Raw genomic sequence first — 26,843 nt, forward strand, 5'->3', positions numbered from 1 at the left:
CCAGCACCTGCTGCCTTTCAGAGGAGGACATGGTAGTGTTGCTATCACATGTATTTTAGTTCTTAAGATATAGAGGGATTCCCCAGGTGAACAAATCTCTTCTGGCACTTGCCTTTATTGTGTGAAGAGTTACAGAAAACTGCCAGAAGATGGCAGACCAGACTAAGAACTGCTTACCTAAAGCTTTAAAGTTAAGAACTACCTTGATACAGCAAAACCCTCCCTATTCTGTGCTTGTTTTTCAAACTGTGACCATCTACATACTGTATTTTTCGCCCCATAGGGCGCACCGGCCCATAGGACGCACCTAGTTTTTTTGGGGGGAAATCAAGGAAAAAAAATTTGATTCCCCCCCCCCCCAGCCTGCAGAGGCTTTGCACAGCCATCCCCAAGCTAGAAGAGGGAGACGGAGCGCTCCGTCTCCCTCTTCTGCCTTCAGGGACAGCCTCCCTAGCCTCCGTGGGGCAGCGGCTTGCCCACTGTCCCCCGAGCTTGTGGGGCTGGCGGTGGGGAGAAGCTTGCTTGCTTCTCCCCACCGCCAGCCTCCAAACCAGGTCGGGGAATAGCGGGATGGCAGCGCTCCGCCTCCCCGCTGTCCCCCGAGCTTGTGGGGCTGCCCGATATCTGCCCGAAGCCCGGGGTGCGCTATCGAGTGCGCCCCATTCTTCGGGCTGCAGGCTGCCGCCCGCAAGCCTTGCGAGCCCGGTGGGCACTCCCGCGGGCTCCCAAGGCTTGCAGATAGCTTCCTGAAGCCTGGAGAGCGAGAGGGGTCGGTGCGCACCGACGCCTCTCGCTCTCCAGGCTTCAGCGAAAGCCTGCATTCGCCCCATAGGACGCACACACATTTCCCCTTCATTTTTGGAGGGGAAAAGTGCATCCTATAGGGCAAAAAATACGGTAGGTGCCTCTGTAGACAAGACTAGAAAATGGTCTATGGAGAGTCCAGCATTTGGATGAAGCCACAGCTGCACTGAAAAGACTTAGGGTGGAGATAAAATACTTTTAAGGGTGCAGTTTGATCGGATACTAGTGGTTGTGTTTCTTTTTATACACATAAAACAGATTACCTGCAAGCATTTCTCTTGGTGTGCAGTGCTGGTATTCAAGTGTTGCAGCCAACCATGCCTTCTTTTAGGATCCTTTCTCCACATAAGAAATGCAACAGAAAAGGAAGATTTTTGCACCATGCTTAAGATTTTAAGGCATAAGGTGTGTGCAAGAAGGTCAGGCAGACTTATACAGCAAGAGAAACTCAGCTTTAGCAACCTGCTTTCATGGTGTTTCAGTTTACGGAGAAGAGGAGAAAACCACTGCAACTCATAAGGTGAAAAGAGTTTATTGTGCAATACGAACTGCCCACACTAGAACACATTTAGATTACAGAGTTTAAAAGCTCTATCATTTTTCTTGCGAAACCTGTGATTTTCAAATACTAGTGCTGTTGCAGATTCTCCTTCATTAAAAAGTGATGAAGATTTCTTTCTTCAATTTCTACATATCAGTACAAAATACATTATAATTTTATATAGGACATACGCATAAACACAAACATATCCGAAACAGGTATCTGAGTGACAACGTTAAGACATCTGAAGAGTGAATACACTTCAAACAGGAGTTGATTCGAATTTCATACTTTCCCCAGGTAATTCTTTTCTCAGGAAAATGAGGCTGCGGTTCTGTGCACACTTGTTTGTCAGTAGGCCCCCACTGAACACCACTGGGGACTTTACTTCTGAGAAAATATGAACAAGGCAACGCTGCACAATGTTTAACCATCTTTCTTTAACTGTGCCTAAACACATACACGTCCAAACAGTTCATCATCTCACACGCAAACTTCAATCTGAGTAGACCTATTACCCAGAATTACAATACTCTCAGAGGAGCTGGATGGATCACAGCCCAGTCCTATAAAGAGTTATTGTGCTTCAGCGCAATGATTCCACTGGGTTTAGTTGTGTCTAACTCTTCATGTGAATAGTTTTTGGGTTTTTTGTTTCTTAAAAGAGGCACTATGTCTTAAGAGCTAGGTAATAATAATTCAGTAGCATCGATGGTGAAAACATCATCTGCTGAATTTCTGCCTGTCCTACGAGTGTTGCTTCCAAAAATTCTCATAATTATTATTTACAAATGTTAATAGAGAATATTCTCTAAATATCTGATGTGCGTAGTTCATGCTCAGTAATATTTTACTTCAGTAGCTGTTATCTGACAGCAAGCTTGCAGTGTTGCTTTCTAGTCCCACCATAGCTCCTTTCATAGGTTAAAAAAAAGGTAAAGGACCCCTGGATGGTTAAGTCCAGTCTAAGGTGACTACGGGGTTGTGGCGCTCATCTCGCTTTCAGGCTGAGGGAGCTTGCGTTGGTTCACAGACAGCTTTCCGGGTCATGTGGCCAGCAAGACTAAACCACTTCTGGTGCAACAGAACACTGTAATGGAAGCCAGAGTGCATGGAATCGCTGTTTACCTTCCTGCTGCAGTGGTACCTATTTATCTACTTGCACTGGTGCGCTTTCGAACTGCTAGGTTGGCAGGAGATGGGACAGAGCAACGGGAGCTCACACTGTTGCGGGGATTCGAACTGCTGACCTTCCGATCAGCAAGCCAAAGAGCAGGGGTCAGCAAACTTTTCCAGCAGGGGCCCGGTTCACCGTCCCTCAGACCTTGTGGGGGACTGGACTATATTTTGAAAAAAATATATGAACGAATTCCTATGCCCCACAAATAACCCAGAGATGCATTTTAAAGAAAAGCACACATTCTACTCATCTAAAAACACCAGGCAGTCTGCACAAATAACCCAGAGATGCATTTTAAATAAAAGGACACATTCTACTCATGTAAAAACATGCTGATTCCCGGACTGTCCACGGGCCGGATTTAGAAGGTGATTGGGCCGGATCCGGCCCCTGGCCTTTAGTTTGCCTACCTATGCCCAGGAGGCTCAATGGTTCAGACCACAGCCCCATAACCTTTCATAACCTTCAGGGAACATTGCGGCATCAGCTGTTGGGCCAAGGACTCCTAACAAGTCGCAAAGATTCTGGGGCATGCCCTAGAGCGAGGGCAGAGTCAGTGACGCAAGGGCACTCTTGGGATTTTCTCTTGCACACCATGGACTGGGAGTTGTGCCCTCAAACACACCCAATGTTCCCTTGCGGCTGCCCAATGCAAAAGATCAGTAGCAGCCTTTAGCCACTGTTTTTCAAGGAAGGCCATTGTGGATCTTTTCTCACTGCGGAACAGGCCATAAGATTCCAAACAACTCGGGGTCCCCTGGGAAAAAGTTTGAAAACTATATGGTGTGTCGAGAAAGTTGGCATGCCTTGCTATTTAATAATATTTGATAGTTCGCAGGTTATTTAATTGTATTTGATTGATAGAACTGACCGCTTCAGACTACTTTCTTACCTAGAATCACCCCTCTTTTCATACAAATGGACTACAGAAAAGAGAAGACTAAGTAAATCCATTTTTTTTACTACCCTCCAAAAAGAGGGGGAAAGGTTATAGCCATTTATTGATTTCCCTGTGTTAGTCGACCATCCCCCCTCTTTTTTTTTTCTTTTTTCTTTTTTTGACAGAATTGAATGGTAGCCTTTCTTTCTGAGAGGATGAAGCTTGTCAAATTCCAGATAAACAACTGGAGATTTTTTGGTGTGTGTTGGGCATCTTTGATACATTGGCTTATTATTATTATTTTAACAAACTTTTCTGGCAGAACTGGATGAAATTTCCAGGCCTGTTAGTTCCTTCCCAGAAGATAATTCCCACCAAATTTGAGAAGGATGGCTTTTCCTGCAAGTTTGAGGGTAGTTTTTAAAAGGTGTAACTTAGCCTCCCCTATTCTGGGGTCAGTTTGTATGAAAACATAGAAGTGTTTCTTAGTAAGAAACCTGGAAAATTTCAGATGGACAGGTGCAGGGATTTTTTGTGCTAGGTATGTTTAGAGTGGGGTGGGCACTGCAAAGGGATTTATTTCCTTCTCCCTTCTGTGGTTTTGTGGGCAATTTATATCCATATACAGTAAATAAGGCAGCAAAACTTAAGGAGAATGGCTGTAAAGATGAATGAAAAACACTTTTAGGGTGCTTTTAGTTTTCCTGCTCAGCTGAAAACACTGCAGAAAGAAACTTTAAAGTGTTTCATCCCTGACAGAATAAAATAGACTGCGCTTTAAAGTTGGGGTGTTTCTAAAAGGGAGCCCCCCTCCCTGTTTTGTAGGTAATTTGCTGTGTTCTGTGTTGTGTGACTGTGCTACACACACATACACACCTGCACAGTGTTATATTAGTGCTTAGTGCAACCATACAACCCTGCTTGCCCCCAGGGCACCCCCTCACACTTTTATTCTTTCGGCCTGAGAACAGGTTTCCAACCCACTCTGCGTTTTAGAGCAAGATGCTGAGGGCTTTTCTGGCCTTTATGCTAAGCAGTGGGTGAGGAGGCAGCAGAATGGCAAGCCAGGCTGGCTGCCTGGCACCCATGGTCCTCTGTTATTAAGTTGCCTTGAGCAGGAAGGGGTGTCGTGCCCTTCGCTGCCAGGCAACAGGGGAGCTGGCACAGCTTGATTCAGTTTGTGGAAACCCTGTGGAACTCCATGTGCTGCGAGGGGCATTGGTGACAGCAGTACCCAGCCAGGGAAAGTGATGGGCTTTGAGCATCCTTGGGAACACTATGCTGCTGCCGCCACATACATGTAGCCGCAAAATGCACTGAAAGGACAGGATCAGCCTCTGACAAGTTGCTTCTGCATCCCTCCCAAAAGCACTGCGACGGGAAGGAAGAAAGGAGAAACCTGGGAAAGATTGCCCAGTTAAAAGTGAAAGCTGTCCATCACAAAACTACGGCCCCACATTTCCCACCCTTGTGTTTTCCTAATAAAAGCAAATTTGGGAATGTTGGAGTTTTTGCAAATACACTGCCTGCCTCTCTCTCTCTGCCTCCAAATCTCCGAATTAATATGCACAAGGCTTTGAGGGGATCTAATTTGGTTTGGAACATTTTGGAGGCAGTCCAGTTTGGCTCAAACATCTCCTGAATTTCTCCAAATCAGCTTGATTCAGATCGGGAATTTGTCTGATTCTTAGGCACACAGCTACTCTTTCTCTCTCTGTGTGTCTAATTCTTCTTACAGGATTTGATATATCGTGCAGTCATAATTAGTACTTTTCAGTAACTGACAACTTGTGGAATTTCTCACTTCAAACCCAGCAAAATTGAGAGATGAGGGGGAAAAAAAAGGGGGGGAGCCTTAACAATGTTAATTACAAATTGCACATTGAAATCCAAGTATCTCATTTAACATTTTGTACCATTTCATGTAAACTGTTAAGAGATTGTTTTTTTCTGATTAAGTGGTATATAAAACTTGCTAAGTAACAGAAACACTTTGGCGATAAATAGGAAGGTTCGCTGAATTTCAAATACTTGTATAAAAGACAAATGATGTAACCAGGTATGTGAAAATTCACCAGTGAGGTGGAACGCCCTTGTCCAGAATGTCTGGTGGCCTGAGACTGTTTGGAAATCGTATGAGCATCCGTGGTGATCGTGCAGCTGTGGCGTTTCATCAGCTCTTCACGCACAACAGAGTTAAAGCCGTTTGATTGGCATTTGCAAATAGTATTGCTGAGTATGCTTGCCATCCATCTGAAATGTAGCTGGGCATCTGTAGTGCAAGTCAGATGGAAGGGGCTTTTGCCATCTTCATATCCTGAGGTAAAGTGAGAGGAAGGGTAAAGGAAACACCAGCAGATGACAGAGAGCACACTGATTTCAGTACAAGCTGCTCATTGCTCTCTCTTTGGCTTGAAAACACCCAGCGCTGAGTCTGGACAGCAAAGGGGGAGGAAAAGGTTAAGGCCAGGACTGAAGACTTCTAGAAAGACGATGAGGTACACTCCTAAGGGAGATAGAAGCAGCAAAGACTGTATTCCTGGAAGACACTGAAGAAGAAGAAGAAGAAGAAGAAGAGTTTGGATTTGATATCCCGCTTTATCACTACCCTAAGGAGTCTCAAAGCGGCTAACACTCTCCTTTCCCTTCCTCCCCCACAACAAACACTCTGTGAGGTGAGTGAGGCTGAGAGACTTCAAAGAAGTGTGACTGGCCCAAGGTCACCCAGCAGCTGCATTTGGAGGAGCGGAGACGCGAACCCGGTTCCCCAGATTACGAGACTACCGCTCTTAACCACTACACCACACTGGCTCCCCAGGACGAGCGGCTCTTGAGCAGAATCCTCAAGGATTCCCCCCCCCCCAAGGTCTAGGAATCTTGTGTGCTTAACGAGAACATCAACTTGGCAAGAGAGATTAAGGTCCCTGGTCACCTGAATAAATAGGACTCTGCCAGGAATTCCAGAAACAAGTTTTATTAGAAGGCCTGTTGGAGTCAAACGCAGCTCAAATAGAAGAAGGAAGGTAGGTCTTGGTCCGAGCAGAGGAGTAACAGGAACAAGACTGTGAGAGTGGCTGTAAGCAGAAGACCCTTTTGCTTCTCACCATGAGGTTTTAAGGGATTTGTCAACGAAGCTGGCTTCAAGTGCTTCCTTATGCAGAAGTTCGGCACGAGATGAAGATGCTTCAGCTTCATCACAGACTCCTAGGTTGCAAGGCTAGCGACTGGCAAGGCTACCGGCACAGCGGTGATTTGACTCTGAATTGTTCCCCAGCCACCGTGAAGCTCCGATGAATATAGACAGCTGTAGGGTTCAGAGTCCCGGGTGGCAGAACTGGCATGAAGAAGGCACAGCGCTACAGTAAAACAGCTGGACAACAGCTAAACAACAGCACTTTCCAGTTCTGCTCACAAGGACCAGTCTCTGGAGGGAAGTGATTCTCATTCTGGCTGTGCAGTTTCAGCATTCCCAACACCCCGACGCAGGTTGGGCAGGTGATGTTTGCTCAGGATGGTCCACAGATGCTCCACTGGTTAGCAGAACAGCCCAGGCAGCCCAGAGCCCCCAATGGCTGGCTTCCCTTGCCAAATGCAAACACCTGCCTTTCTTGACCTGCTGCCCACAACTTTACCCGACTGGAGCCACCCTTTGGCGATGTGGGGTCCGTTCTGTCATCAAGAAATGTTAGAAAGGAGCAGCCGAAGCAGGGACAGTCTTGCTACGAAACGGGAGCAGCCGAGATGATTCTACTCAAACGACAGCAAATCTGGACTGTGACCTTCAGCTTCCAGGGTGGATGTCTCCGCTGTGGAGGGGCCCACGCTGCTCTCAAACTGGCATTCGGGAGGGCTCTTGCCCGCACTCAAACTGAGCGCCACATTTTCCGGGGAGGGGGGTATCCTGTAAGCAGTGTTTAGTTTAGGCTCCAAATTCTCCTTATAGATGAGATCAGGCACCTCACAGGCCCGGCTGTGGCTGGTCCCAACCTCCTCCTGTGTCAACAAACCCATTTCGCTCCGTTCTGCCTCTCTCCTGGAAGGCTGGCATGCGTGTTCCTGGCTTCCCTCTGGGAAAGAAGCCTCGACGCTACCTACCAATGGCTGGGAGGCAATCAACATATCTTGGGTGGTCTTCAGAGCTCTTGGGGTACGCTTCTTGGTAATCTCCGGGGGTGGATTGAGCCGGGGAATGGCATCGACGGGGACTTGCCTACAAGCATAAGAAGAAATGGTTAAGGGAGGCACTCAATGAGAACGGTGCATTACCGAATCTTTTGAAAAGCATGACTTGAAACCAATCATGGCTCACAGGTCTTCCGTGTCACCAGATTCTTTCTAAGAAACAAGATAGCAAGAGCTAATGGCTTCCATTTCGACCAAAGCTAGAACGCGTAGCACGCAGAAGACAGCAGCAAAGTGCAGCCAGCACTTCACTTACCAGGGCAGCACAGCTTAAAAAGTGGCACAAATTCTTCCAGCTCTTCGAAGGAATACACCTCCGAAGAGCGCAGGTCCTTAGTTCTTCAGGGCTGATCTGGTGGAGAGGCCTGTCCCATCTTCCGCCTGCCTATTGCGGTGTACTGTTTTCTGGTGCACAAGAAAACCTAATGTAAAGGTAAAGGGACCCCTGACCATTAGGTCCAGTCGTGGACGACTCTGGGGTTGCGGCGCTCATCTCCGGGTCATGTGGCCAGGATGACTAAGCCGCTTCTGGCGAACCAGAGCAGCGCATGGAAATGCCGTTTACCTTCCCACTGGAGCAGTACCTATTTATCTACTTGCACTGGCCTGCTTTCGAACTGCTAGGTTGGCAGGAGCAGGGACAGAGCAATGGGAGCTCACCCCGTCGCGGGGATTCGAACCGCCAACCTTCTGATCGGCAAGCCCTAGGCTCTGTGGTTTAACCCACAGCACCACCTGCGTCCCTAAATCAAGTGTAGCAATGGGCAAAATGGCCTAGTGCCACTTTCACGACCTTCTGTTAGCTGGATGTCCTGGGACTTAAACCTCCGAAAGGTGTGAGACCATGGGGGTTGTGAGCTTTGAGAGTTCAGATGTTGTCACAATTCCAACTCCAGCCCCAGCGCAGCACAGCCAAGAGTCCTCTGGCAGCAAAAAGGTAAAGGTACCCCTGGACCAGGCATAGGCCAACTTGGCCCTCCAGATGTTTGAGACTACAGTTCCCATCATCCCTGACCACTGGTCCTGTTAGCTAGGGATGATGGGATCTGTAGTCCCAAAAGATCTGGAAGGCCGAGTTTGCCTATGCCTGCCCTGGACAGTTAAGTCCAGTCAAAGGCGACTATGAGGTTGCGGCACTCATCTTGCTTTCAGGCCGAGGGAGCCGGCGTTTGTCCACTGGCAGCTTTCTGGGTCATGTGGCCAGCAGGACTAAACTGCATCTGGCACAATGGGACACAGTGACGGAAGCCAGAGCGCACGGAAATGCCGTTTACCTTCCCGCCACAGCAGTACCTATTTATCTACTTGCACTTTGACGTGCTTTCGAACTGCTAGGTTGGCAGGAGCTTGGACAGAGCAACGGGAGCTCACCCCGTCATGGGGATTTGAACCACCAACATTCTGATCAGCAAGCCCAAGAGGCTCGGTGGTTTAGACCACAGTGCCACCCGCGCCCCATGCATTAATATACTACCACAAGCTAGGTTCCTCCTCATCCTTCTACCCCATTTCACATTTCATTCAGAAAACATTTGCTTCTGTTCAAACTGTTTCGGGGGCACTCACCTAGCAAGCTGCTTTTGTGCCCGGGGCATGTTAAGTCAGGTACACTCTTCAGGGCAAAGCTGGGGAGACGTGGCCCTGAGATTGTCAAGAGGGAAAAATTTTCCATGTCCTCTCAGACACTCCTTCACTAAAAGGGCCCATTTGTGGAGCAAAGCTTTCTCCGGGCAAAGAACCAGGTAGCCAGCTGGCCTTGTGACATCATCTCCTGACCTAACAAACAGAGACTGCTGGCACCTGGGCCTGACTCTGTAGAGGCTTCTGTCTGGCAAGGGCGAGTTGTGGGAGAAGCCTTTCTATGTGGGTCTCATGCTGAATCCTCCTCAAGGGGAGAGATGTGTAGGACAGGCTACACAGATGCAAACGAAAGTGGTTCTGTGTCCTTCGCGAGGTATCTCAGCCCATCGTCCTAATTTACCACCTCTAACGAGAAAGCCAGCAATCGGTGGATTAAAATGAGAGACAGGCTCTGAGCTCAGGTGGTTTAGAGCACAGCACCACCTGCATCCTCTGGCAGTGGGGGAGGGGGGCCTCAGGTAAAGTCCTAAATTCCTATATCAGTGACCTGCGGAAGCTGCAAACAGTAGTGACCACTAATGGCTCTGGAGCTCTACGTGGGGCTACCTTTGAAGGTGACCCGGAAACTACAACTAATCCAGAATGCGGCAGCTAGACTGGTGACTGGGGGTGGCTGCCGAGACCACATAACACCGGTCTTGAAAGAACTACATTTCTGAGCACAGTTCAAAGTGTTAGTGTTGACCTTTAAAGCCCTAAACGGCTTTGGCCCAGTATACCTGAAGGAGCGTCTCCACCCCCATCGTTCTGCCCGGACGCTGAGGTCCAGCGCCGAGGGCCTTCTGATGGTTCCCTCATTGCGAGAAGCAAAGCTACAGGGAACCAGGCAGAGGGCCTTCTCGGTAGTGGCACCCACCCTGTGGAACGCCCTTCCAGCAGATGTCAAAGAGATAAACAACTACCTGACATTCAGAAGGCATCTGAAGGCAGCCCTGTTCAGGGAAGTTTTTAATGTGTGACATCTTAGTGTATTTTTGGTCGTTGTGGAAGCCGCCCAGAGTAGCTGGGGAAACCCAGCCAGATGGGTGGAGTACAAATAATAAATTATTATTATTATTATGGAGCCCACTTACCATTCCTCCTGGTCCTGGCCTTGCCCACAGGACAGGGCGGCCCCAGCACGCTCATTCACTTCGGTGACCCCAAAGCTGCTGTGGTTGCTGGTCTCTTTCCTGCGTAGCAAGTCGTTGACTTTCGCACCCACCGTCTTGCTCAGGTTCTTCAAGTGCTGGCTGCCCCCCACCCACTCGGGGGGGCCTCGAGGGCTCACACGGGGGGAGGATCTGGGGTGAAGGGAGACCGATTTGGCAGCCGGCAGCTTTGTTGCAGCGGTAGTGTTTGAATTCTCAAACGTATTTTGGTCAACTAGAAAAGAAACAAAATGGCGCCCGTGTGAGTGGGACAGTTGCCAGGAAAATCCCTCTTCACCCAGCCTAGCCTGACCAATTGTTTTTCATGTGCATTTGTTATCTGTTTAATGAATGAATTTCTTCCCATAGAACACAAGGCGATTTAATCTATGTGCATCAAATAACCAAAGCATATTTTAAAACAACTTCAAGTCCAATATAAACGCAAGCTGGGATGAAAATCCTCTGTTGAGAGGCATATTGGAAAAGCGAGTTCTTCAAATCACTCGCCTTCCCAGGCTGAGAGGAAAAAATGGCGAAAGCAGGTTATATATTGGGACAGTGTGATTTTTGTAATATTTTACAAGGACAGGAAGAAACACCACGGACAGAATAATTGCCACACACCGGAAGAACAAGGATATAGTCTGACTGCCTCACTTGTAGTTTTTATAAACCACTTAATGTGTCAGTATGAATGGATGTTGTTAATATCATAGTTATTTTATAATGGATTATTTTGACCGGAGTGTAATTGAAATTAATAAGATTTCGGAACGCAGAAATAAATCAAATCATCAAACCATCATATATAGCATGCGGGGGCCACCTAAATGATATAATTTGGTACCTGAATGATTGGTATTAGTAATTGTGTTATAATTTGGCATTGTTATAATGAGGCTGTAATTGAAAACGAATAAAAATTATTTTAAAAAAAAGAAAAAAGAAAAGCGAGTTCTTCAATAGACGCCGAAACGATAACCGAGATGGTGGTTGCCTGAAACACAGCGTAAGAGAGAATCCCAATTCTAACACGGCATGGGATGGACCTCCTAGTGAATTGGTATCTGCAGGAGACTTCCTCTTGAGGAACACGGTTATCAGGGGTGAGACAACTTTAAGCTATGCTGGTCTCAAGAGCCCATAACTAACACCAGCCCTTTGAACTGAGCCGGAAGCTAATTGGAAGCCGGTGCAATTTTTTCAGCAAGACATATAACATGATCATAATATTCTGTCCCAGTGAGCAGCCACATCGCTGCGTTTTTCACCAAGTGCAGATTTTCTGGGCCCCAGATAGAGCGGACTGCAGCAATCCAACATGGAGATTATCACTGCGTGAATGGCCGTGGCGAGGCTCTCCCAGTCTAGAAATGGGCACTGCTGTCTCAGTTGCCAAAGGAAGAAAGCCATGATTGGCTTTTCTCACCAAGGACACAAAGAAGGAGGTGTGCATTTAAGAAATCAAGTTCCCCAAAGGGCAGAAGGTCTGTTCAGTCAATTAAAAAGCCCATAGTTACCTTCCCAGTTTTGTCCTAGGACAATTCTGTACAAAGGCTTTTCTGTTTCCTGTTCCCTTAGGAAGCAGGCTTATAAATCTCTGCTTTCCTTTGGACCCCATTGGTGCATAGCTGTCAACCGTCCCTTACTTGGTGGGAAACTCCCTTATCCAGCACTGTTTCCCGCTGCTGTCCCTTATTGACAATGTCCCTTAAATTTCCCGGGTTTCATGCTCGCCCGGCCCAGGAGGGAAGCAGCAGCTCAGGGTCCTCCGCCGTGAGAGAGAGCATGCGCACGAGCTGCCGCATCTCTGTCTCTCCCTTTTCCCCCTCAGGGGCATGTCATGAGGAGACAGGTGGCGGTGGGCGGGCAGGCAGCCCCTCTCTTGCGAGACTTCTGCCACGCTGCCAAGGGAAGCCGGAGGCGGCAGCAGCGGCTGAGGAGGCGGCCTGAGGGAGGAGGAAAAGGAGGGGATGGGGAGGGACGCAGAAGGGCGGCATTTCAGCGGCCACAACGGCGCCGCAACCGCCTCATGCCGGGCTCACGGGCAGCATGGGCGAGAGTCTCCCTCCCCCCCCTCTATTGGGCTGGGAAGGGCCGATGGAACTCCTCGCGCCAGGACGACGGCAGCCCCGACGTGCTGTTTAGCATACCCTCCAACCAGTGCAGCATCTTAATGGAGTGATTTCCCCCTCTGCATCCCTTTCATGACTCTATTTTTATAAATCATTTGTCCATCCATAGTTCAAATTTTTACTACAAGTTTTCTGTCAACCCTACTAATGTATGTAACTCTTTACAACAGCTTTTCAACTAAATTATAAACTTTCCCCATTCTTTATTAAAGAGGTCCTCTTCCTGGTTTCTAATTCTGCCTGGAAGCTTTGCCATCTTGACGTCGTTCATCAGTTTTGTCTGCCCCTCTTCTTTGGTTGGAGTTGTAGACCCTTAGGATCTTCTAGTCCAACCCCCTGCAAAACACAGACAGTGGCAGCCAAAGCAGCATGGCTCCATGAGTGGCGGATTTATGCATAAGCTAAGCCAAAATCCCTTATTTTGGCTGCTGATCCCTTCTTTTCGAGGCTGCTGGTCCCTTATTTTCAAATCTGTAAATTGACAGCTATGCATTGCTGAGGCCAAGAGGTAGGTCTTGTTGTCTGGGCCTCCCAGGACCTTCACATACCACTGCCCAGGCTTGCGCCCTGGAGAGACCACTTTGGTGCTGATAAAACAGTGGTTTGACTTCACACCCCAGAGGCGCACTCCATTGTCTCTCGAGACAAATGGATGCCAACGACAATTTACTCCATTTCAAGTTGCTTTAATCTACTCTTCACTAGCGATTCATTTACTCGCCCTTTCCTCTTTCCATTTGGTTAATTTCCTCTTCCCTTTTCAGTTCACTCGGCTGGTTGTGTTTTGGCACTTATTACCCTCATTCCATTTCGGCATGTTGGTTTCCATCTCTCCAGATGGAAATATTTCCCATTACCCTTCTTCCATCGTTTCTTTCCCCTCTTCATGAGTTTTCTCAAACTCTCTTGAACTTGTTCACACTTCACCCTTGACCGTTTCCCTCTTTTGCTTACTCCTATTCAAAATCTGGCCAATGGTCTCCTTTAGAGCGCATGTCATTGTGATGACGTTTCTCCTCTTCCCTTCGACTCCCTTTTCGTTTCAGATCTGCTTCAAGTTCTCATTATCTTTTAAGTGTCTCTTCTCTAATTCTCCACTCTTTCCCTCTCTCCTTCCGCATTCTGACTTAAATCTACTTGCCAAGCCAAATATTTTTACCTCAGTTTTTGCCTCCTTCCCCTTCTCCCGGGTTATACCATATTGTTTTTGTAATACTCTTCTCATCCGCGATTAAGCCACTTCAATCACTTCATTAAAAAAATTATCGCAAGGCATCTCTTTAGTTGAGATTTTCCTGGCAAATCCTCCTGCCTTACCCTCCTCTGTTTTTGTTTCCTGAGCCTGAGCTCAGAGCCTGTATCTCATTTTAATCCACTGATTGCTGACTTTCTCGTTAGAGGCGGTAAATCAGGACGATGGGGCTGAGATACCTTGTGAAGGACACCGAACCACTTTCAATTGCATCTGTGTAGCCTGTCCTACACATCTCTCCCCTCGAGGAGGATTCAGCATGAGACCCACATAGAAAGGCTTCTCCCACAACTCGCCCTTGCCAGACAGAAGCCTCTACAGAGTCAGGCCCAAGTGCCAGCAGTCGCTGTTTGTTAGGTCAGGAGATGATGTCACAAGGCCAGCTGGCTACCTGGTCCTTTGCCCGGAGAAAGCTTTGCTCCACAAATGGGCCCTTTTAGTGAAGGAGTGTCTGAGAGGACATGGAAAATTTTTCCCTCTTGACAATCTCTGGGCCACGTCTCCCCAGCTTTGCCCTGAAGAGTGTACCTGACTTAACATGCCCCGTGCACAAAAGCAGCTTGCCAGGTGAGTGCCCCCGAAACAGTTTGAACAGAAGCAAATGTTTTCTGAATGAAATGTGAAATGGGGTAGAAGGATGAGGAGGAACCTAGCCTGTGGTAGTATAGGAATGCATGGGACGCGGGTGGCGCTGTGGTCTGAACCACTGAGCCTCTTGGGTCTGCCGATCGGAAGGTTGGCAGTTCGAATCCCCACAACAGTGTGAACTCCCGTTGCTATGTCCCATCTGCTGCCAACCTAGCAGTTCGAAAGCATGCCAGTGCAAGTAGATAAATTGGTACCGCTGTGGCGGGAAGGTAAACGGCGTTTCTGTGCGCTCTGGCTTCCGTCACAGTGTCCCGTTGCGCCAGAAGCGGTTTAGTCCTGCTGACCACATGACCCGGAAAGCTGCCAGTGGACAAACGCTGGCTCCCTCAGCCTGAAATCGAGATGAGCGCTACAACCCCATAGTCGTCTTTCGCTGGACTTAACCATCCAGGGGTCCTTTACCTAGGGGTGGAGGAAGAGGGTGCGGTGGGGGTGGGCCACCCCAGGTGTCACCACCGAGGGGGTGCCAAAATGCCAGGCGGCACTCACCGCGGGGCCTGCAGCACGCCCACAGGCTCCGCACCGCCCCAATCGGCCCGCCCGCTGCCTCACCCTCAGCTGTAGGGCGGCTGAATGGGAGGAGACAAGAAGAGTCCTCGTAGGCCTTGCGGAGCGTCCTGCCCCGGCTGGCCCTGCCCCACGAGTGTCTGGCCCTGCTCCTGGGCGAAGGGCACACACACTGCCCCAGGTGCCTGATCGGCTTGCTCCACCATTGCCTTTACCTTTTAGCTTACCACACCAACCATCACACGGTGCTGGCCAGGTATGAGAAAAACACAAGGCTCACTCCCCCTTTTCTTTTACCAGACTGCCTCCTCGTGGAACTGCAGAGCGGGGAGCCACCGCAGCAGAACTGCACCATCTACCGCCCCTGGTATTCCCCCTACAGCTACTTTGTGTGCATGGACCAAGACAGCCAAACCGACTCCTGTGGTTTCCCAGGGACACTGGGAGGCAACAGCCAAGAAGTCCCAGTGGACACTGGGCCTGCCGGAGACAACGTGGACAGTGGCTCCTCTTTGTCCGGATCCCTGGAGGAAACATATCCCCAAGAGAGCAGCGGCGGTGGCAGCAGCAGCAGGAAGGCCACGGACTGCATCACTTCCCAGGACATCCTCTTGGCTTCCAAGTGGCGGCCCCCGCATGGGTGCCAATGTGTGGCCTGCTGCCGAATGTTCCCGACTTTGCACTCGCTCAAGGCCCACATCAAACGCGGAGCGCAGGAGGGCTTCAGCTGCCGGGTCTATTACCACAAGCTCAAAGCCCTGTGGGGGAAGGAGCGAAAATGGCGCATCAGTAATCACCCAGCGGGCAGCCGCAAAATGCTCAAATAGCAATGTCCGTCTGCGAGAGGCGCCACAGCCAGCGGGCGCCTGTCCTCTCCCCTGCAGCCCAAGAATAAAGCAAGTTATTGATGCCGCTTAGAGCAAGCTCGCTGTTCCACCGCAGCCTCGCTCCCTTCCTCGCCTGGGGTCTCTGTTCCCAAAAGGGAGAAGCCTCTTCCTCAGACCTCCTCCTCTCTGAGCTTGCCCCTCACGGTTATTTCCACCGCTGATGCTGCTCAAACTTTGGTGCCTCAATAAGTAACCAAACAAACCCCTGTGTTGCAAAGAGAACGTCAGCAATGTCTAGGCAACACGATGACCATGTACATATGCAATAGACAATCTTTCTATAATTCCTTCAAACCTTAACAAGTACAAAATGAAATCTTTTGTCTCAAAGTCTCTGAAAATCTTTAAAGGAAGCGAGGCACCAGACTTTGTATGATGAAAGACAAGCGAATATGATGTCCAACACTGGACAGTGATTCCGGATATTGATTACTGTTTTGTAGAATTCTTCGTCAGCACGGTGGAGGATATAGAATTGCTTCATAAACCCATCTTATTTCGAATGAATGTGTGTAAATGAAAATATCAAATGCTGTGGAACAGTGCTCATGTAATAATGTAGAAGTCTATATCCTCCCACCATGCTGACAAAGAATTCTACGAAACAGTAGTCAATATCCGAAATCACTGTCCAGTCTTGGGCATCATATTTGCTGAATAGACAAAGCTTCACAGCTTGTCTTTCATCGTACAAAGTCTGGTACCTCGCCTCATTTAAAGATTTTCACAGACTTTGAGACTAAAGATTTCATTTTGTACTTCTTATGGTTTGAAGGAATTCTATAAAGATTGTCTACTGCGTATGTACACGGTCATCGTGTTGCCTAGGCATTGCTGACAAACTTTGGTGCTGGCTGAGGTCTGCCCGCAACTCGGCTCGCCCTGCCCTGAAGCATCCCCACCGCTCGTCTGGTGGCTGTTTACTAAGGCTCCTGTGTTTCTCTTGCACGGTGACCAAGGCACGCGAGGCTGGCAAGGCTGGCTAGAACCATGCCAGGAGCCTCTTCCTGGCACCTTCAGGGCGCCTGGCTGCCATGAAAGGGCAGTCGCTCCAGTTGGAGACACATCAAGGCAGCAGATTCAACCTACAGGCCAAAGAGGCATCAAGGGCATGTCTGCACATGAGACAGGGGGAAGACTGCCTGCAGCTCTTCTGTGCTGATCCAGGGGGCTTTGGCCTTCAACTGGCCCTTCGCCTGCCCTCATTGTGGGACTAGAGTAGTCCTGGCCCTGCATGGCAGGAGAGGCTGCAGTCCTGCCAGTTACATGCTACACATGCATGCTTCATTCCCTACCTTCCTCAACCCCAGCCCTGTGCCACCAGTAGCTCTGGAAGACGCTTGGAGAAGATGCCACAGCAGAATGAGCAGGAAGGTGCCTTTGTGGCAGCGGTTTAAGGCTGGCAATAGGAGAGGTGCCCTCATCTCCGGCTTCCGAAACACGTTTTAGAACCAGGCAAGAGAAGTGGGAAGTATCAGGAAAGAGAAGTAGCAGGCAGAAGTGGGAAGATAGCAGAAAAATAAACTGGGTCAGCTGCATAATTTGTTATGGACCTGGCTGGTACCCTAGATGACAGGCACAGAGTACTTTATTTAGAACAGGGGTGGCCAACTCCCATGAGTGCGATCTACTCACAGTGACTGGCAGTGATCTACCTCCCCTTTTTGGGGGTTCAGGTCAAAGTTGCTGAGCTTTTTTTTAGGAAGAAAAGTTGTTTTTTGGGGAAGGAAGAGGAGGAAGGCCAGTTTTTAAGGGTGCAGGGCACAAAAGTTCAGTGTTTTTAGGGGAGCCAAAGTAGTTGAGCTTCTTTGGGGGGAGCCAGCGATCGGCCAATGATCTACCTCAGACGTTCAGTGATCTATAGGTAGATCACGATCTACCTGTTGGACGTACCTGATTTAGAACATGCCTGGTCTAAAAGGATTGCATGGCAATGGGAAGGAGGACAGGCACTTAGTGAGAAACAATGCAGGCATCTGGTCTTTGACTGTAATAAATTATCTATCTATCTATCTATCTATCTATCTATCTATCTATCTATCTAATTATCTAATGCAGGGGCACAGAAAGCGCAGAAACCATATGCTGGGCAGGCAGCACCAAGGAGAAGTCAGTGGCTGTGTAGGGTTTGGAAGAAAATTCTGGGTTGCTGGATATAGGATGGAACCTCCAAAGTATCATTTTGGAAATGTTCCCTGGATTGGGCCAGCATTAATTATCCTTAAAAGGTTAAGAAAGAAGACAGAGACAGCAGTTATAAATTGATAAGTTTCCACAACAGAAGAAGGATCTGTCCTGAGAGTGATGCTATTTGATTTATTCTTAAATGACCTAGAAATGGGGTGAGCAGCAAGGTGGCCAGGTTTGAAGAGGACACTGAGTTATTTACTAAAATAGTGAAAATCCAAACAGATTAGAGAGGTCCTTTCAGAGCTGCTACAAACATGGTGTACGGAAAACAAAATGAAAATTGAGATCCAGTGGGCAGGCCCCATACATTGAGGCTTCACTCCCTAACTTCAAATGTAAGCTTTGCAAATGACTAGGAAAAGGTCAGGAAGAAGAGTTTGGATTTTATATCCCGTTTTATCACTACTCTAAGGAGTCGAGAAAGCAGCTAACACTCTCCTTTCCCTTCCTCCTCCACAACAAACACTCTGTGAGGTGAGTGAGGCTGAGAGACTTCAGAGAAGTGTGACTGGCCCAAGGTCACCCAGCAGCTGCATGTGGAGGAGCAGGGAATCAAACCCGGTTCACCAGATTACGAGTCCACCGCTCCTAATCACTACACCACGCTGGCTCATGGAGGAATGCTCAAGGAGACTGTTGACTCTGTATACTGAGTTGGTAAAATGGGGGTGGTGGGAGGTCTATAAAACAGGGGTAGCTAATCTGGTGCCTCCCTCCACATTCTTGGGCCCCCGACTCCCATCTGCCCCAGCCAGCCCGGTCCGGGGTTCTCCTAGAGAGGAAAGGTATGGGGTCACTTCCAGTTCAGTCCTGGTGCTGTCCTGGTTGCAGCATCTCCAAAGGGTTTTGGTGTTTCGGAAAAAAGTGTTGCAATTACAATGATCAGGGGACAGGAGCAGTTTACCTATGGAGAAAGATTAAAGGGGGACAGGGACCATTTAGTGTAGGGGGAAAACGCCCTGCTATCACCCTCACATTTGGCTGGTGGGGAGGGGGGAATGGGTTCTGTGCCTATACCCTGAGGGATGGGGCAGAGTTCCTCCACACGAGGGGGAACACGGCCCAGCCAGGTCTGTCCCCCCGCCCCTGCCCCGGGTGCGAAGGAGCAATGCCTGCGTAGAGTCTGGTTTAGGCCCAGGTTGTGTGAAGGACTCTAATCCCCCATATGAACCTTCCTGGGCTCTGAGAACTTTGGGGAAGGCTCTTCTTTCTGTCCCTAGACCTTCACAGGTGGGGCTGCGGGAGAGGAGGGTCTTCTCGGTGGTGGCAGCTTCAGAACTCCCTACCTAGAGGAGCCAAACTGGCTCCCTCCTCGTTGTCCTTCTGACAGCAGGCGAAGACCATGTTGTTCCGGCAGCTGGGCTAAGTAGGGTGGCCTGACCCTCTCATGCCGTCATTTAAAAGGCTGTTCTGGTTCCTGCTTTTTCCTCCCAGTGTCTCTTTCCCTTTGCTATTCCTCAGAGCCGCTTTTTCACTGGTCAGCCAGGGCCTCCAAGGCACAACATTCCGGCTACTTACAGTAGCCCTCCGAATGCAGCCTTTTCACAGGGTTTCCCCACCTATGAGTGCACAGTCGTAGAGGCGGGTGTGCATTTTGCTAAGGAAAGAAGAACAATCAGAACAGCTCCCAGACCGCAATTGGTGAGGAGGTTGGGAACAGCCCAAGCACCATAATTCCGGATGGCGCACACCATTAACATTACTGCACGCCTCAAGGGACACTCTCGTCCACGACAGCTGCCCGAGGTCTCATCCAGACTTCCTTTTGCGCTGCATTTCTAGGTACAGGCCTGCACTGCTTCCGAGCCCCCTCACCCACTTTTTGGCCACTTTCCTTGCAAAAAGCTGCTCTTTACTGCTAAACTGGAGCAAACAGCAAGCCGGTGAAATCCCAAATTTCCGTTTGTTCCAATTCAGCATTAAAAAGCGGGCTTTTGCAGTGGGTGGGGGAGGGGGAGTGCTCAGACTTGGACCTGGAAAACACAGACCTGCTCCTAGAAAATGTGGGGCAGAAAGCCCTGACTCACTAGTGGAAAGGTTTATGGTTCTTTTTCCTTGGTTGATGAAGCAGCATGAGACTTGGGAGTACCAGTAGGTTTAAACTGCTAAGATGCCACCAGGGTTGATGCTTTCCACCCTAACCTTCTGCCCCATAAGGTCTGACCATCTGGCAGCACCGGTGCAATGCCTGTCTAGCACAGCTGTTCTCTGCAAAATGTTGTTCTTTTGGGTGAGAGGTCGAATATAGGACTTGGTCTCTTCAAGCAGTCTTTGGTTGTGCACAACCTGCCTTGGGACGCGGGTGGCGCTGTGGGTTAAACCACAGAGCCTAGGACTTGCTGATCAGAAGGTTGGCAGTTTGAATCCCCGCGACGGGGTGAGCTCCCGTTGCTCAGTCCCTGCTCCTGCCAACCTAGCAGTTCGAAAGCACGTCAAAGTGCAAGTAGATAAATAGGTACCGCTCCAGTGGGAAGGTAAACGGCGTTTCCGTGCGCTGCTCTGGTTTACCAGAAGCGGCTTAGTCATGCTGGCCACATGGTCCAGAAGCTGTACGCCGGCTCCCTCGGCCAAGAAAGCGAGATGAGCGCCGCAACCTAGAGTCGGTCACTACTGGACCTAATGGTCAGGGGTCCCTTTACCCTGCCTTGGGACCTCCCAGTGTTAGCCACAGATTTTCACATGACCTTTTCTCTTTTCCAGACTCAGGGTGTTAAATTTGGGTCACTGTTTTCTAACTGAAGGTTACTGTGCTATCCTTGTAAGGAACCCTGAACAAACCAGCCATCTTTCTTGTAACACTCGAGGTGATTGAGAAGAAAGGAGGGAAGTGTGAAAAGATACAAGGAAAGCAAAGGAAGCAGAGACGACAGTTCAGCTTTAGAAATAAGGAAGATTTATTTAGCAATAGCCAAGAAGCTCTAACACCACCGGCCGGGGGTTAAGTGCACTTACAGAGAAAGAAATTCCATAACATCCACTGCTTTTGCAAAAGGAGAGAACGAAAGGAAAAATGCAGAGGAAAATCCCAAGAGGCTTTATGAAGGAACCACCTGTGGAATGCCAAGAGATGGAAAAAGGCTCCCTCTAAGCCAGGGGTCAGCAAATGTTTTCAGCAGGGGGCCAGTCCACTGTCCCTCAGACCTTGTGGGGGGCCGGACTATATTTTGGAAAAAAAAATTGAACAAATTCCTATGCCCCACAAATAACCCAGAGATGCATTTTAAATAAAAGCACCCATTCTACTCATGTAAAAACACCAGGCAGGCTCCACAAATAACCCAGAGATGCATTTTAAATACAGTGGTATCTCAGGTTAAGAACTTAATTCGTTCCGGAGGTCTGTTCTTAACCTGAAAGTGTCCTTAACCTGAAGCACCACTTTAGCTAATGGGGCCTCCTGCTGCCGCTGTGCCGCCGGAGCACGATTTCTGTTCTCATCCTGAAGCAAAGTCCTTAACCTGAAGTACTATTTCTGGGTTAGCGGAGTCTGTAACCTGAAGCGTATGTAACCTGAAGCATATGTAACCCGAGGTACCACTGTAAAAGGACACATTCTACTCATGTAAAAACACACTGATTCGTGGGCCGGATTTAGAAAGTGATTGGGCCGGATCCGGCCTCCAGGCCTTAGTTTGCCTACCCATGATCTAAGCAGTCTGGGCTGCTGTGAGAGAGTTGCCCCATGAACTGAGAGCAGGTGCCTTCCTTTTCAAATTGCATTTTCTTGCCTGAGGCATCTGCCAGTGTTTCTGGACATGCTGGCACCTCTGCCCTGGCTGCTCCATGGCAGGTGCTTTCCTGCCCTTTCGACCGACACACACTCATTCCATCTCGAAAAGCATTCATTTGGCACAGTCCAGCTCACCCCACTTTCATGCCTCCCATCTTCAGCAAGGTCTTGGGATATCAGGGCCTGACCTAGGTTGAGAGCAGCAGCCCGGCCCCTTCATTGCTCTTGCCAAAACACAGAAGTATCTCGGATGCTCCCTTCCTCTTCCTGAACAAGACCAGCAGGATTACGCCCTCCCTTTCAATTCACCCCGAAGGCACTTTCTCCCAGAGCAGCGTCCCTGAGAGCCCAAACTACTGAGCAAACAATAGGCCTGACTTCCTCAGGGGAGATAATTTGGCTTCAAACTCGCCGGGTTAAGAAGAGAAGAAGAGTTTGGATTTGATATCCTGCTTTATCACTACCCTATGGAGTCGCAAAGCGGCTAACAATCTCCTTTTCCCTTCCTCGCCCACAACAAACACTCTGTGAGGTGCGTGAGGCTGAGAGACTTCAGAGAAGTGTTACTGGCCCAACGTCACTCAGCAGCTGCATGTGGAGGAGCGGGGAAGCGAACCTGGTTCCCCAGATTACAAGTCCACTGCTCTTAACCACTACACCACACTGGCTCTTAAGTGGCAAACATAAACTAGCTCCAGATGTAACAACCCTGGTCAGATAAACCGTGGCTTCTCAACCTAAGACCGAGCCATGTGCCGCTTCCCTCTCACAGGAAACTTCACTTGTTTTCTCAAGCCATGGTTTCCTGCAAGATCCAGACCAGGAAACAGTAGCTTAAGGACTCCCTCCCTCCAAACCTGGATATGCCACAGGAAACCAAGAAAGCTTTGCTGAAGCTGCACAAGAGAGGGGAAGGGACACAGCTTGTTCAATGGCTTATCACATTTGCATTGCTTTCTCTGAACCAGGGGTGGAAGGAAAGGGTAGAGAGCAGCCGCAAAAGAAAGGTCTTGTCTAGCAGACACAGGTGGAATCCTGTGGATGTTATGTGAAAACTGCATCCCCCAATTCTCTCTTCAGTAAGGTAAAGGTAAAGGGACCCCTGACCATTAGGTCCAGTCGTGACCGACTCTGGGGTTGCGGCGCTCATCTCGCTTTCTTGGCCGAGGGAGCCGGCGTCCAGCTTCCGGGTCATGTGGCCAGTATGACTAAGCCGCTTCTGGCGAACCAGAGCAGCACATGGAAACACCGTTTACCTTCCCGCCAGAGCGGTACCTATTTATCTAGTTGCACTTTGACGTGCTTTTGAACTGCTAGGTTGGCAGGAGCAGGGACCGAGCAATGGGAGCTCACCCCGTCGCGGAGATTTGAACCATCAACCTTCTGATCAGCAAGTCCTAGGCTCTGTGGTTTAACCCACAGCGCCACCCGCATCCCTGTAGTTTTGCGTAAAAATCATGGAATTTTTATTATTAACAAATCCAATTTGCTTAATAAGAACTGCACAGCAGTTAAATGCAACATGCCTCCCTGTGCAGCTGTATCTCCCCCTCTTCCTGTTCATCGTTGCAGTTCCTCCAACTACATCCCATGGCCCTTGTTTGCAAGCAAATCCTTGGGAGGATTTGCAGAACGCCCTGGCAAATATTAATTGTAAATCTTCCTTTGGTGCCCCAACAGGGAAGGCCGGAAGCGATCGTTCCTCACAAACCGAGGCAACGGCCTGCAAATTAAATAATGGCAAAGTCTGCAGCGGCTTGCAGGAGAACAGAACAAAATTCGAGCTATGGAAACACCTAAGGAAAGGTCAAACTGAGCAAAAGCCCAACAGCCCCATGATGTTTCTGAGCACATGATGCTTCTTCAGGGCAGTATTAAGAGGGCAGCAGGGATCTCTGCACCACCTTTGCTGCAGCTTCTGGTCAGGGTAAGAGCTGGAAGGAAGGGGGGCACTGATGCTTCTTCTAGCTGCCAGTCATAATATGGGCCAGTCCTCAGAGATTGAAATGCTGTCTTGCACGACTGAGTTCTAGTTCAGTTTATGCTGCGCAGGGACCCTTAAGAAACCACCCCGTTGTTTTACTCAACAGCTCCCTGAAAGTGAGAAGTCCATTTTGCAGGGACGCAGGTGGTGCTGTGGGTTAAACCACAGAGCCTAGGACTTGCCGATCAGAATGTCAGCGGTTTGAATCCCCGTGACGGGGTGAGCTCCCGCCGCTCAGTCCCAGCTCCTGCCAACCTAGCAGTTCAAAAGCACGTCAAAGTGCAAGTAGATAAATAGGTACCGCTCTGGCGGGAAGGTAAACGGCGTTTCCGTGCACTGCTCTGGTTTGCCAGAAGCGGCTTAGTCATGCTGGCCACATGACCCGGAAGCTGTACGCCGGCTCCCACGGCCAATAAAGCGAGATGAGCGCCGCAACCCCAGAGTCGGCCACGACTGGACCTACCTGTACCTATTCTGAACACAGAAGCTCATTTAGGATTCTTTTGTGTCTTAAGTGAAAACTAAAAAATCTGGACCTCTCGCTTGCAGTATGCCGCTCGCCCTATCCCTCAGAAATCCACAAAAGAGAAAGCATGGCAGGAGAGGCCATGTCTCACGTGGGGAAAAGAACCTGACCAATGGAAGGCCAGGGCTGAAATGCTGCTTCCCAAAGGACAATCACAACATGGAGCCAATGGAATACTTAACTACCAATGATGCCAAGCATTGCCTGAGTGCATCTCAGAGAACAAATACAGCAAAGTGTATAACGCTTGCCTCCATACAAAACACGCATTGCAACCCCCCAAAAGTTCTTCTCTGGCTCAGGTTCAAATCCAAGCTAGAGAGGAACATACATACTCTTTGCTCTGCCTCTCACCCATCCATTCCACACACTTGCTTAGAAAGAACTGAGCCATTTTCTGAGTTTAGACAAAGAAATTCTAACTTTTCCTGTGCCCAGTTCCAAGCGCAACTGTAGCTCGTCTAGGAGATTTTTGGGACGAACGCAGAGGCAGCCTGAGCTTTCAGACACACAGGCCTCTTTTGTGGAGTTGCTTCCATAAGGAACCCGCAGTTATACGCTCGGGGGACTAAGGTGCCAGAGTTATGACAAAAGACTACGACTTGAGCTTCTGGAACTGAGGCTGCCGTGTCAAGAATTTCAACGGTATTCAAAAACTGTAGGAGGAGTTATCAGGCCCACAGTTCTAATACCAATTCCAACCAAGGTTCGATCATTTTTCAACAGTCAACCCCTGTCATAATTGAACTGTTTCTTTCAGAGGTTTGCAGAAACGTAAGGCTATCGGTCCTGTCTGGAAGCTGACTAGGGATTATCCTAAGTATGGGAGGCAGCGAGGGAGGAGGAGGGGAAATCCCCTGCAGGGCTTTTGCGGATGCGACTCAGTAGCCGAATCTAACCCACGAGTTACACAAAAGGCCCCTCTGAATTCTGCCACCTGCATGCACGATGCAAAGGAGGCCAACTTGCAGGTCCTTGCTAGATTTGCATAATTTATCCAGCGTCTAACAGGTCTTTTTTTTTTGGGGGGGGGTGTTATGAAGAGACACCTAGACACTGGCAACCTCTCACTGCTGGCTTTTTAAGGTTTCACCCGGAACTGCTGGCACACTTTCATGACCACCTTTTCAGCTTTTCTAAAAGGAAGATGAGGATCCTCAAGATGCTGTCACTTGCACCCAGTGTCCCTTTTTGGTGGTGCAATATGGCATTAATATATATATATAAATAAATGAAAACAATTCCTGAGACCGTTGGGCGCCCTGGAAAGCGGCTCTTGCCTTCAGGAGGAAAACCGCCACCCTACTCCTGATTTTCAGGTACCAAGACACAGAAAAACAGAGAAGCAGGCTTTCCCCGGCCTGTTTGCAAGGAGGCCTGAGCCCCAAACACTCCCCTCCCCTGTCGCTTGCCACGGGCCTGAGATCTCTGCCTCCTCTTAAATAGCAACCTCTTCATCCAAGCTATCTCCCAGGCCCTGCTTGTCGAGGACGCTGAACAGGCGGAGCGAGTCCTCCTGGCCCCACGAGTCCCACTCCTCACTGTCGTCCGCGTTGGACTCGAACTCGGAGGCGATCCCCGACTCACGGAACTTGAGGAGCTCCAAGCTGCCCAAGGGAGGGCCGTCGCCAGGGAGGAAGCAGAAACATTCCAGCTTGGCCAGGCAGTCACTCCTACCTAAGGGGCTGGCCAGAGAGTTGGCAGCGTTGGAGAAGCTGGGGTGGAGCTGGAGGGGGCAAGTGTCTTCGGGCAGAGGGGTGCTGGGGTCACACAGAACGGGCAGCCCGCCGGGGCGGAAGGTGATTTCCAACAAGCTGTCCCGAGAGCCTCCTGAAAGACAAAGAGAGAAGAAGAAGCGTCAGGCCCTGTATCCAGTCTGCCTGATGGGAGAGAGGGAAGGCTCAGGCCTGAGATCCTCTAGGCTGGCAGCAAATGTCATGTAAAAAAAGGTAAAGGGACCCCTGGATGGTTAGGTCCAGTCAAAGGCGACTATGGGGTTGTGGCGTTCATCTCGTTTTCAGGCCGAGGGAGCCGGCGTTTGTCCACAGACAGCTTTCTGGGTCATGTGGCCAGCAGGATTAAACCGCTTCTGGCATAACGGGACACTGTGACGGAAACCAGAGCACATGGAAACACCGCTTACCTTCCCACTGGCAGAGTGGCGGAAGTCTCGCAAGAGAGGGGCTGCCTGCCCGCCTGCCACCACCCGTCTCCTCACGACACGCCCCCGAGGGGGAAAAGGGAGGACTCTCGCGGCGGAGGACCCCGAGCCGCTGCTTGCCAGGCGAGCATGAAACCCGGGAAATTTAAGGGACATCATCAATCCGGGAGAGCAGCGGGACATGGCGCTGGGATAAGGGAGTTTCCCACCAAATAAGGGACGGTTGACAGCTATGCTAGGGACGGGGCCAGCCACCCACGGGGTGGGGCAAGCCAGGGCAGGACGCTCCGTGGGGCCTCCGAAGAGTCTGCCTGCCTCCTCCCACTCAGCCGCCCTATACCTGAGGGGAAGGCGGCGGGCGGACCGTTTGGGGCAGAGTGGAGCCTGTGGGCGCCCAAGCCATTGCGTCACTCCCAGGAGAGATGGGTGGCTCAGGCGCGCTGCAGACCCCACGATGAGTGC

The 26,843-nt window shown here is 49.7% G+C and overlaps 3 protein-coding genes across 8 annotated transcripts in view; 1 reads left to right on the plus strand and 2 right to left on the minus strand.

The window, feature by feature from the left end:
- SWT1 (SWT1 RNA endoribonuclease homolog) overlaps positions 1-22,789 on the minus strand; it is a 264,858-nt gene extending 242,069 nt beyond the window's left edge. For all 4 annotated transcript variants that reach the window (XR_013840025.1, XM_079981282.1, XM_079981287.1 and 1 more), the window contains exon 1: positions 22,780-22,789. The gene's annotated coding sequence lies outside the window, so the exon portion shown is untranslated. The remainder of the gene's footprint in view (positions 1-22,779) is intronic.
- The window catches only part of LOC307218680 (carboxyl-terminal PDZ ligand of neuronal nitric oxide synthase protein-like), a 70,082-nt gene continuing 44,559 nt past the window's right edge, over positions 1,321-26,843 (minus strand). For 2 of the 3 annotated variants that reach the window (XM_079981380.1, XM_079981381.1), the window contains 3 exons: positions 25,898-26,050; positions 10,302-10,593; positions 1,321-7,615 (listed from right to left, as the gene is read on the minus strand). In XM_079981380.1, coding sequence (XP_079837506.1) covers positions 7,153-7,615; positions 10,302-10,593; positions 25,898-26,050 — 908 coding nt within the window. In that variant the 3' untranslated portion in view covers positions 1,321-7,152. The remainder of the gene's footprint in view (positions 7,616-10,301; positions 10,594-25,897; positions 26,051-26,843) is intronic. The other variant, XR_013840027.1, reaches the window with a different exon arrangement.
- SPATA46 (spermatogenesis associated 46) lies at positions 14,095-15,826 on the plus strand. The gene is made up of 2 exons (XM_079981770.1): positions 14,095-14,315; positions 15,204-15,826. The coding sequence occupies exons 1-2, from the start codon at positions 14,210-14,212 to the stop codon at positions 15,728-15,730; spliced, it is 633 nt and encodes a 210-aa protein (XP_079837896.1). The 5' UTR covers positions 14,095-14,209; the 3' UTR covers positions 15,731-15,826.

This window comes from Podarcis cretensis (assembly GCF_951804945.1).
Source record: "Podarcis cretensis genome assembly, chromosome: 6".
NCBI classification, from domain to species: domain Eukaryota; kingdom Metazoa; phylum Chordata; class Lepidosauria; order Squamata; family Lacertidae; genus Podarcis; species Podarcis cretensis.